General features: G+C 44.9%; 1 protein-coding gene across 1 annotated transcript in view; it reads left to right on the top strand.

Moving 5' to 3' along the window:
• Window positions 1–12,489, top strand: part of LOC126106567 (protein Smaug homolog 1) — a 106,141-nt gene that overhangs the window by 6,552 nt on the left and 87,100 nt on the right. The window contains exon 2 of the mRNA XM_049912909.1: window positions 490–730. Within this exon, the coding sequence (XP_049768866.1) occupies window positions 490–730 (241 nt within the window). The remainder of the gene's footprint in view (window positions 1–489; window positions 731–12,489) is intronic.

Below are 12,489 nucleotides of genomic sequence, written 5' to 3'. Positions count from 1 at the left end.
CAAAATAATGTGACTGGTAGTAGTCTAATATAGATTTATTCATAAATCACACTGCCAGAACTTGGCAACTAACGCATCTAGTCTAGGTTTACTGTACCGCATCTGATCTGGATGTATGATGTTTCAACGGTTTAGCTTTCTCAATTGATTTTCTACACCAGTCACACATTTTCAGTATCTGATATTTCGGCATTCATGAGACTAGTTAGAGCAGGAACACTAGTAAGATCTTTTGCACTGACTATATTTCCTTTACTTGTCAGTATGGTTACTGAGTGACTGAATGTGTTATTTTGATCTGCTTATTGATTTTTATGTATGAAGAAAACACCTTAAGATTTTGGATCAAGTCTTAGAAAAATACAAAATGTTTATTTAGAACTTGTGGAGAACCAATTCTAGTATAGACTTATCAGCTCTTTCATGCACTTAAAGATCCAGATATAATATGATTAAATACTGATATGAAGGATTTGTGTATTGTTGCAGGGCCGTACTTCCCTACGGTCAGACGGTAGTGTAGGCAGTGGAGCAGTCATGTTCCGCGAGCAGGTAAACACCGTCTCAGCCTGGTTTGACCAGTGGAACGAATGCGAACGTACTGTGGCGCTCTACTCCCTGCTGAAGCGGCTCAGCCCAGCCAAGTGCCGCTTCCTGGCCCTGGCATTGGATCACAGCCTTGCTGAATGTGGCGAACTGCATCAGACTGAAATACAGGCAAACAATCCAGGTAACTTTCCCTGTTAATAAAGTGCCTGTGTCTAAATAAGACTTAATTTTAAAAAGGAATCGTAATGTTTGTAAGTACCTGTACAACTTGTCAGCTGATGAATTGATAGTTATGGGAATAGCATTTCTGTTTTAGAAGATAGCCCCTGTATTTAAACCCTACTGTTCTGTCTATGGTAGACCGTTTGGGTGATTGTAACCTAATCTCTGGATACTGGGCACAAAATGGAAAAGAAGTACCTAAAAATTTAGTTCTTGAGAAAAAAATATGATTAGTAATAGCTGTATACAACTGCATATAACTTTTTTTGATGACATTCCTAGCAGTGGCCGCTCGTACAAAATTTTACCATTGTGCTCCAATGTGGTGACCTACAGCCTTTATACTTAAAAGGATAGTAATTGTCATTAAATTGACTATATTAATTCTATGTACATAAGTTGAACTGGTTTAAGTACATGTAAATGTGGTAGTCATTTAACATTGTGAGCAGTGGAAAAAATGTTGGTAGTAGTGGGAATCGATCCAGTTGTTGGTTTGCCAGTCGGTGTGCTAGACAACTTGGCCACAGTGCCATTGAGGTAACAGTTATTCAAAAACCCCTTGTACTCTGTGCTTGCACAATAATCTATAAGCAATTTCAAAGAAAAATACGTACTTGGTGGAAAAATGCTAACCTGGTGCTGTGAGCAATGTAGCACTCGTTGTGCCAGAAGGGATGGTATCGCATCAGAAAATACACAATCAAAACCACAGCTGCATCCCTTGTCTGAGCTGACAAGAGCACAATTGACTGTCATTTCAGCAACTTTAAAATGGTTTCTAGTTTTTGCAGGGAGAGTGCTACAAAATGTGTTTTTGCTCATTTTATTTTCAAACCAGCACACAAAGAGAAATAGCTTAATTTTAGTGTGATTTCTGATTGCATTTGAAGAGAAATGGCATAATTTTAACGAGATATTATAATGTGCTGTAGCATATTAGTGCACGATAACCAGGTGCCAGGGATTACTAGTGTTGCTTTTACATATTGCATTCATATTGTGACACAGGAAAGCATTAAAGATATTTGTAGTACATAAATTTCCAACAAATTATTGTTGTTTATGGTATGCAGTTAGACAAAGGTGAACTAAGCTTTACAAATGTTTTTTCTGCCATCCAAGAAGTTCGTCACACTGTCATTGTGTGACAGGCAGAGTTTATAATGCATGCATGTAACAGTTTCTCCAGTTGTTGCACTTCTAAAAATTGGAACAATATTTTCATTTCAAAGTTTGACCATCTCCATAGATTAATTGTTAGCATCCCTTTTTTCAGTGCAGAAGGATCAGGCTTTGATTCCTGGGACCTCCTCAGGTTTAGCCTGAGGTAGGGAGGTCTGGAACAGAGTTCACTCATCCATATTCATATCAGATGAGGAGCTGCTTGAATAGAGATAGCTGTCAGTGACAGCTGGAGCAATTGGTAACGTGCTGATCGTATGTGTTAAAATTGTAGATTGTTCCTCATATTGCCTTATAGGCAGAAGTCGGCCATTTGGAACACGCCTAAGGCCTAATCATTGAGTGGTGTTTACATTTATTTTCAAATTTCTTAACGATTGCTACAGTGTAGGGAGCCATGTTCTTGACATACGTTGTTTTTGAAAGTGTTTCCAAGTTTTGCTAAAAAATGCTCCCCTTGGAGATTGTTTAAATTGCAACTGCAATATGCTGAAGTCCACAAAATGTAATCAGTATATACAGAAATAGCTAGACCATTGTGAAAAATTGCATTGCTTCATCATTCATTTATTAGTACTTGTTGGTTGCTGGCCAACAGCCCCTTTGGTTCTGTTCTAACCAAGAATTGTTTCTGGGTTTTTAACATTTCTTGCTGATTTGGCTATCACTATGCATTTTATTTGTAAGTATGACCTTTAGTTTTTCTTTGTGGTGTGGTTAATCATGTCTTTCCTGAAGAAAATTGATGCACTATGAACTTCCTTCTTGTCATTTTCTGCAGAAGTACTGGCGTGTTTTTTATTTATTTCCTAATTGTGTCACTTTGTTTGCTTTGGCAGTTACTGTCCCAAATTGTAAGAAGTAAAACAGTGCAGTGATCGTGAGTTATCCCGCCAAATCAAAATGTTTGTACTGTTTTTTAGTGTCCGGGCGAGGGGGGCGGTGCAGTCATTTTCTTAACCCTTGATGTTTTGAGAGTGTACCTGCCCATCATATTTAGGTGATACTTGTAGGAAAAGTCTTTGCTACATCTTGCCGCCTCTTTGCTGTGATCTCCCCCCTCCCCCTCCCCCCCCACTACCCAGTCACATATGGTGTATCTGGTGGAGCGGTGAGGGGGCAGACTCGCTAAAGGCTGAATGCGAAACCCAGGCCCTCGGTATCCCCATAGCTCCCATCAGGTGTGGAAGTGGGTCTCGGCCAATGTGATTTTAGTTGGCTGAGTGCTGGGTACCAAGCTTTGCTTACGGTGTAGCCACTGCCTGTTGATCAGGCCATCAGCCACTCAAATTTCAACAGCCTCCTTCAGAACACAGTCCCAAAACGATGATGTCTGTCTAAAATCTTAAGTTTCTTCATATAGTTCCCTGTAGCCAGGCAGTATTCTACAACCCCCCAGGGGGTCCACAACTCTTTCGTGGATATGTGCGTAGCGAGCACGGGACCCCGAGCTAATGTGGCCCTCCTTCCTTTCCGGGCTGCATACCTTCCTTTTCCGCATCCTTCCCTATCCCCCATCTTGCCCCCCCCCCCCCCTCCTCTCACCTATGGCTCTTTCCTTCCCTTTCTCCCCCTCTGGGAGTATGGTTTGTGCCTACGTCTGGAGACGGACGCTCATAAATGTAACGTATTCTTCGCCTTCTCTGCTTGTATGTCTTCATCCTTCTTTTGTCCTTCTCTTTTCCTTACCTCTTCTCTTTATCCTTTTCTCCGCTGCGGCGTTTGAGACCTCTTCTTTCCTTTCCCTTTCTTTGTTTTTCCCTTTCTCTTTCTTCCTCCCTGTGCTTGTCTGAAGGCCGACCCACGCATTTTCGTGCGTAGCCGGTGATAGGGGTAATGCATAATTCCCCGCCCCGGGTAGACAGGTAGGACACGTACGTACCCCCTCGTAATGGCCAGGCCCAGGGAGGGGTGATTACCCGAGCTGATACCTTCCGAAAGTGCCGATTGGTCCCTCCGTCCGTTTGTCGGGAGGTGTGACCTGAGGTGTGAACAATCACCTATGGTGGGAGTGCCCTCAGAGCGCGCCATCGGAGACGCCGGTAATCATGGGGGATTCTTCCTCAATGGTTTCCTCACCTTCCACTATGTCTGCTCACAAGCGTAAGTTCACTGAGTCTCAGCCACAGACAGTTCTTCCATCGTTGCCACAGTTCGTTGTTGTTTCTCGGTCTGATGAAGGTCACGACTTCTCCACGGTCAACCTTTTCATTATTCAGAAACGTGTCGACGCAATTGCAGGTCCTGTAAAGTCTTGTTCCAGATTACGGAATGGCACCTTGTTGTTAGAAACAGTCAGTGCCCTCCAGGCACAAAAATTGCTGCGTACTTCACTTCTCCACACCTTCCCTGTCCAGGTGGAACCGCACCGTACTTTAAATTCCTTGCGTGGAGTCGTTTATACACGCTCCCTCGATGGATTGTCTGATGACAAAATTCAGCACTACCTGTCTGACCAGGGCGTAACGGCTGTTCATAGAGTTATGAAAAGGGTTGACACGAACATCATTCCAACCCGCACTGTCTTCTTCACATTTGACAAAGTTCAATTCCCATCCAAAATCAAAGCAGGCTATGAGATAATTTCCGTTCGCCCTTACATCCCAAACCCTACGCGTTGCTATCGGTGTCAGCGGTTCAATCACACCAGCCAGTCCTGTTCCAATCCGGCCAAATTTGTTACGTGTGGCAAGGATGCCCATGAGGATGCTTGTCCACCTCCATCCCCTCGCTGCATCAACTGTATGTGTGGCCACACTGCTTCCTCTCGAGATTGCCCCATTTTTAAAGACGAAAAGCTCATCCAGGAAATCAGAGTGAAGGAAAAGGTGTCGACCTTTGCTGCTCGAAAATTTTTCGCCAGTCGACAGCCCACCATGCCTCAGACAGGAAAATACAGCACTGTCCTTGCCTCTCCTCGGCCAACAAAGGAGGCGGCCACGCAGACTTGCGACCTCACCTTTAGTGCCACGGTCGTCAGATCGGCCAGCGCAAAGATCGCCCATTCAACCTCACCACTTCCGCCTGCCCACTCTACAGCTCACCCTTCATCGGGTTCTGCTAAATCTCGAGCCAAAAAGTCAGACACCAAGACTTCGAAAAAAGAGCATACTCGAGAAGATTTTTTACGTACCCCAACTTCACAACCATCGGTTCCTCCTTCATCTAAACATCTAATTTCCAAGAAGGCTACTAAGAAACCCAGTTCATCTCCTCCGCCAAGGCGTGCCTCATCTACAGCACCACCTGGCGGAAATCGCCCTCGGCCGTCTTCTGTGTCGTCGAGGCGCACTGCTGGCGGCCAATCAACCGGCTGATCGCTGGTGGCAGGAGCTGCTCCCAAACAGCCTATGGATCAGGATCTTCTGCCTTCGGCTGAATGCCATTCCATGCTGTCGGTCGCAAGCTCTGAGCAGTCGTTGAGTTGACGGCAACCTTGGTCACACTCCTCCATTTTCTGTTCACCCTATGTCAATTATCCACTGGAATATCTGCGGCATTCGAGCCAATCGGGATGAATTGTCGATCCTCTTACGATCCTACTCGCCGGTCATCTTCTGTCTTCAGGAAACAAAGCTGCGTCCCCATGACCGCTTTGTTCTCTCCCATTTTCAGTCTGTCCGATTTGATCTCCCCTCTGTTGAAGGCACTCTAGCCCATGGAGGACTCATGATTCTTCTCCATGATACTCTCCATTATCACCCAATCCCCTTAAACACTTCCTTCCAAGCTGTCGCTGTCAGTCTTTCCCTTTCTGGATATGCCTTTTCTCTTCGTGCTGTATACATTCCATCGCCCACACCAATGGCACGAGCTGATCTCCATCATCTTGGTCAGCTTCCACCCCCCTATTTGCTGGTTGGGGACTTCAATGCCCACCACCTGCTTTGGGGATCTCCACATCCTTGTCCACGTGGCTCACTATTGCTAGACGTCTTCCACGAAGCGGATCAAGTTTGCCTCAACACTGGGGTCCCTACATTTTTGTCTGCCTCCACGACACATTTCTCTCATTTGAACCTTTCGGTCGGTACTGTTTTGCTAGCTCGGCGCACCCTTGATGATACGCACTCGAGTGACCACTTTCCATGTATCCTTAGACTGCAGCCTCAACTGCCCTATATGCGCCCGCGACGCTGGGAGTTTGGCCAAGCCGATTGGACACTTTTTTCGTCTCTAGTGACATTCGATGACCGTCACTTTCCTAGTGTCGACGATGTGGTCACACATATTACCGACGTTATTCTTACAGCTGCGGAATGTTCAGTACCACGCACCTCTGAATTGCCCTGGTGCCCCCCAGTTCCTTCGTGGAACGAGGCATGCCGTGACGCAATACGTGAGCGGTGACATGCTCCTCGCGTTTTCCGCCACCATCCTACTTTGGCCAACTGTATCCGCTATAAGCAGTTCCGTGCGCGATGCCGTCGCGTCATCCGTGATAGCAAGAAGGCAAGCTGGAAATACTTTATTAGCTCATTTAACACCTTCACTCCCTCCTTGGTAGTTTGGAGTCGGCTTCGACAGTTATCAGGCGCGCCTAGTTTCTGCCCGGTCTCTGGGCTCACTGTCACGCGTGATATGTTAGTGGACCCCGTTGCAATTTCTAACTCCTTGGGTAAACACTTTGCGGAGATTTCGAGCTCTTCAAATCACCCGGCAGCGTTTCTCCCGAAGAAACGTGCAGCGGAAGTGCAACCTCTTGCTTTCTTCTCTCAAAATCGCGAAAGCTATAATACTGTTTTCTCCATCCGGGAACTCCAACATGCACTCTATTCTTCTCGCTCCTCCGCCCCAGGACCGGATGGTATCCACATTCAAATGTTGCTGCATTTATCAACCCGTAGTCTGTGTTACCTCCTTCGCCTTTATAATCCAATTTGGACCGACAGTACTTTTCCCAGACGATGGCGGGAAGCTATCGTCGTTCCTGTTCCAAAACCTGGAAAGGACAAACATCTCCCCTCCAGCTATCGCCCCATTTCTCTCACGAGTAGTGTCTGTAAGGTTTTGGAGCGTATGGTGAATTGCTGTTTAGCTTGGTGGCTGGAGTCCCGCAGTCTTTTAACACCTGCCCAATGCGATTTCCGAAAGCATCGTTCTGCAGTTGACCATCTTGTTGCTCTCTCCACTTATATCATGAATAATTTTCTCCGGAAACGCCAAACAGTAGCAATAGTTTTTGATCTGGAGAGAGCATACGATATCTGCTGGAGAACAGGCATCCTCCGCACACTGTTCTCTTGGGGCTTTCGAGGTCGGCTGCTGCTTTTTCTTCGTGAATTTATGGCAGAGCGCACATTTAGAGTGCGGGTGAACACTACTCTCTCCCGTACTTTCTCCCAAGAAAACGGGGTACCCCAGGGCTCCGTGCTAAGTGTTGTACTGTTTGCTATTGCCATAAATCCAATTGCGGATTGTCTCCTTCCTGATGTCTCGGGCTCCCTCTTTGTGGCCGATTTTGCGATCCACTACAGCTCTCAACAGTCCAGCCTTCTTGAACGACGTCTTAAAGGATGTCTCGATCGCCTCTACTCTTGGAGTACCGAAACCGGCTTCCGTTTTTCTCCCAGTAAGACCGTTTGTGTTAATTTTTGGCAATGTAAGGAGTTTCTTCCACCCTCCTTACATCTAGGACCTGTCAACCTTCCGTTTTCTGACGTCGCTAAATTCTTGGGTCTTATGTTTGACAGAAAACTGTGCTGGTCCTCCCATGTTTCCTATCTTTCGGCTCGCTGTCTGCGATCGCTCAACACCCTCCGTGTCCTGAATGGTACCTCCTGGGGGAGCGGACCGAGTGGTCCTTCTCCGCCTCTATCGCGCCTTAGTGCGCTCGAAATTGGACTATGGAAGCATAGTTTACTCCTCTGCTCCGCCGTCTATTCTTCGTCGTCTCGACTCTATCCACCACCGTGGATTACGTTTAGTGTCTGGAGCCTTTTACACCAGCCCTGTGGAAAGCCTTTATGCTGATACTGCTGAACCTCCACTGTCCAATCGGCGAGCAGTCCTTCTGAGTCGTTATGCTAGCCATCTGTCTTCCATGCCTGCTAATCCAGCCCATGACATTTTTTTCTACGCCTCCTTTGATGTAGGGTATGCAGGCCGCCCCTCCTCCCTACTACCACCGGGAGTCCACTTCCGTCAACTGCTCCATTCTCTTTCCTTCCGCTTTCCTAAAACCTTCTTGATAACTTGGGATACAGCACCGCCTTGGCTCCGTCCCCGGATCTACCTGCTCCGTGACCTTTGTCAATTTCCCAAGGATGACACCCCTTCACTTGTTTATCGTCGGGCATTTGCTGCTCTATGTGCACAAATGAAGGAAGCCACATTTATTTACACTGATGGCTCAAAAACATTGTTAGGTGTAGGGAGTGCCTATATTGTTGGCGACACCCCAAATCGCTTTCGGCTTCCCGATCAGTGTTCGGTTTATACTGCGGAGCTTTACGCTGTTCTCCAGGCTGTCCACTACATCCGCCGCCATCAGCGGATACAGTACGTTATCTGCTCAGATTCTCTCAGCTTTCTCCTCAGTCTCCAAGCTCTTTACCCTGTCCACCCTCTGGTCCACCGGATTCAGGACTGTCTGCGTTTGCTCCACCTGGGGTAGTCTCGGTGGCGTTCCTCTGGCTCCCGGGACACGTTGGTATCTGTGGAAATGAGGCGGCCGATATTGCGGCCAAGGCTGGAGTCTCTCTTCTTCGGCCAGCTATTCAATCGATTCCCTTGGCCGATCTGTGGAGCGTTTTATGTCGTCGTGTTGTTCTTTTATGGCACGCACATTAGTCGACACTTCCCCATAATAAATTGCGGGACGTGAAAGCTCTTCCTTGTGCTTGGACGTCTTCCTCCCGAACGCGTTGTCGGGAGGAGGTAATTTTAACTAGACTCCGGATAGGGCACTGTCTTTTTAGCCATCGACATCTTTTAAGCGGCGATCCTCCCGCACTGCTCCCAGCTGTGGACGGTAAGACACCTTTTAATTGTTACGCGCCCGTCTACAGCTGTCGCCTGATATATCGTCAATTTTAGCAGATGACACGCGCTCGGCCGATCGCGTTCTCGAGTTTTAGTGCAGTGAAATGTCAGTCATTTGAAGCTTTTTTTTTTGGGGACAGCCAACCCCTTTCTGTAGTGGACTTTTAAGCCTTCCTTCTGCTTTTAGTTTCTCCAATTTTTTGAGTTTTGTTCCCATTGCTGCTGGTTTCCATTTTCGGTTTTTACTGTTTCCTAAGTCACGGACCGGGCGCTAATGACCATAGCAGTTTTGCACCCTAAAACAAAAAAACAAAAAAAAAAACGAAAAACAAAGTATTCTACAACTGCAGATTAGATTTTGCAAAAACTTGGTATTTTAATTAGTCTCAGCACCCTCTATGAGAATAAAAAATATCAGTTTTTGATATCAAACCATTTCTGAAATGTCACTGTGTAAAATTTTCAAAAACTGCCCAAAAAAGTGGGAATGGACTTTAAGTTACCTAGGAGCTGTCATAATTGAGCTAGAGCTGGGAAAGGTGCCATTGCATCATTTTGATACTCTCTCCAGTGATGTAAAATACAAGATAGGTTCTAATTAAGAAATTTCTTTCTGAACACAAATTGAAATTTGATTTAATTTTTCGTAACAAGTACATAATTTAAACTTTTGAAAATATTTCCATAAATGTTTAGTACTGTTGCAAATCGAATGGCAAAATTATTCCTGACTTATTTTCACTAAATCACTAACAGCCCCATTTTGATGAAACCTACCATTCAAAAATTGGTATTTAATTAAAATATACAGAATGATAACTAAATATAAGAAGTATCAAAATATCACCATAGAACAAAACCAAACAGCATAATCTATAATTAAATTAAATTGATTGCTTACTTTAACTTTATAAGATTTAAACTAATAGCTTATTAATTGGCAAAATAAAAATATTGAAAGTGGGATCCATAGCAACAAATTTAAATAAGGTATGAAAAAGTGTAAATATTTATGTAATAGATTTGGTCCATGTTTTTTGAATAACAGGTGTCTGTTTATAGCTAAATATAGTCCAATAGGTACTAACAGTAATTTTTAAACTACTGTCTATATAAAATAAATTAACACGAACCTGAGTGAAAATTAAGTTTAGTGTTGAAAGCAGCCCCAAAAAAAATTTCTTGGGCCTTCAGATTATGGAACATTTTAAAAAAGCCAGTTGGTTTTGGCTCGCATCAGTTTCAACAGGAGTGTGCATTGTCCCAGGTGGAGTAAATGGATTTAATTTTGTCTGAACATCCATAACTGATGCACGCAGAGCATGCAGGTGTAGGACAGGAGAATGGTGTAGATGGACCACAAGGATGAAAAATCTAACGTCACTTTACATGCTCTTCTTCTTTTTTTACACTGTGGTGCTGTAGCCTGACATGTCTTCTAACTTCAGTTTGGCTGGTGGTGTAGTTTCCTTCCTTTCCCAACCCTGCACATCGCCTGAAAAGTGTTTCAAAAATAATTTTGATGTGGTGTCGAGAATGAATGCTTGAAATTGCTGTGCTCCTTTGCTTGTAAACCCTTCTTCACTCCTATTAAAACCTGTAGGGTACTTACTCTTGACATAGAATCATGAAATTTGTCAGCAATGAAGGTTTTGCAATACAAGTAAAGGAAAAATCACAAAATTGTTAAATTTGCCAGTTCCAAGCCTGGGGCTTCATCTCGCAAGCAACAAGGAAGGAGGAGGTGGAGGAGTAACACTTCGTTAAAAAACTTGGTCCATCTGGCTCAGGAAGGTAGCACCCTGTAAGGGCCTTTGCCTAGGGTTACGAGATGAAACCTGGTCAGCGGTCCCAGAGGTAGAAGAGGAATCTGATTACCAGCGGCGGAGGGATTGGAACGGCCTAGTGGAGTTAACCATGAATTAAAAATCAAATCAAAATCCAAAAGTGACTGTTCACAAGTTGGGGTGGCCTTTGGTCAGTGTCTGTATACCTGTAAGGGGGCGGCTGTGAATAATTCTCTGGGGATAACAATCTCGGTTGGAAAAAAAGAAAAAGGTGGCTGTTGAAGTCACCCTCAGAACTCAAAGAATTATCAATCGTGGAAACGTGTGATGTGAAACTAATTACCCCAGGTGGTCAGTCCGCCGGAAATAAGTGCACAAGCAGACGTCCAGATTCTGGGGAGTCTGCAACGTCATGTAAAGACAAATCGGAGTGTCTTGCAACTTTAAACGAAATAAAATACAGGAAAGCAAACTACTTAGCAACTTTTAATGCAAATTCACTTTTGAAAGTGGGGAAACTGAAGACTCTGACACATTATATGAACATACGACTGTGCAAGAGACAAGGTTCTTGGATGAGGACAGCTTTGAAGCAGGAGGATTCAGGATACTTAAGGGGAAGATGAGGACAAGTTATAAAAAATGTTCCCCCACCTTGGGACAGCCAGGTTTCATAATTGACAAGAAAGTATTAGGCTCCATTATAAGCTCAGAGTCTAACTCTGAGACGCTATCCACACTCACTTTTAAGTCGACCAACAAAACATATACCGATGTAAGTGTTCATGCCCCTATAAACATTAACAAAAAGAGTAAGAAGGTGGAACTATTCAGGGACAGACTAGGTGATAAGATTCAAAAGATCCCTGAAAAACATAATGTCATCCTTCTAGGGGATTTTAACAGCCAAGTGGGGGGGGGGGGGGGGGGAGGGGGGGGGAGAGAGAGAGAGAGAGAGAGAGAGAGAGAGAGAGAGAGAGAGAGAGAGAGAGAGAGAGAGAGAGAGAGAGAGAGAGAGAGAGAGAGAGAGGAGGAGGAGGTAGGTTCAGGTGCTGGGGAGGTACCCGGAACATAACAGGAGGAACCAAAATGGTATCAGGCTCATCAAATTATGCCAGGTGCACAGTTTGGTTCTGAAGTCAACTAGCTTTAAGAAATTGCCAAGAAAGCAGAAGATGTGGATTTCACCTAACCCTCTCCTGGGAGAATTCCAGTTAAATCATGTTGCGATAAAGTAGAAATATCAAAAGAAAATACAACATGTTAGGGCTCTCGGAGGGGCCAGCCTTGACTCTGACCACTGCCTATCTAAAGTGAAACTGAAGATCATCCCCAAGAGTAACTTTCATAGGAAAAACCTTGCACAAAGGAGATAATGATCCAGAGAAAATAGGAGGAGGAGGAAGAGGAGGAGGAGGAATGGGGCAAGTTAACCAGTGATGTAGAAGACCAGGACTGGAAGCAGATGGAGAAGTTTTTCACCCAAGGCAGAGCAGCTTGGTCCTGTTACCAGGATGAAGCAGCACAGGTGGTGGAACGATGAGTGTGATAGGCTACTTGATATGAGGAAGAAGGTGTGGCAAATCTGGCAAACCACAACGGACGAGAGTGCCTGGCAGCACTTTCTGAAAACTAGAAACATGGTGGCTTAAGAGGTCCAGAAAGTTAAGAAGGCGCAAAACGACAAACTGCTCAGGAAGATAAATGACAACTTTATTGAGAACATCATGATAAACTATTATTGGATCTTCAGGGAGAAGCT

This window comes from Schistocerca cancellata, chromosome 10 (assembly GCF_023864275.1).
Source record: "Schistocerca cancellata isolate TAMUIC-IGC-003103 chromosome 10, iqSchCanc2.1, whole genome shotgun sequence".
Taxonomy (NCBI): Eukaryota; Metazoa; Arthropoda; class Insecta; order Orthoptera; family Acrididae; genus Schistocerca; species Schistocerca cancellata.
Note: the sequence above shows the minus strand (reverse complement) of the source record. Positions and strands in the feature narration are given on the sequence as shown.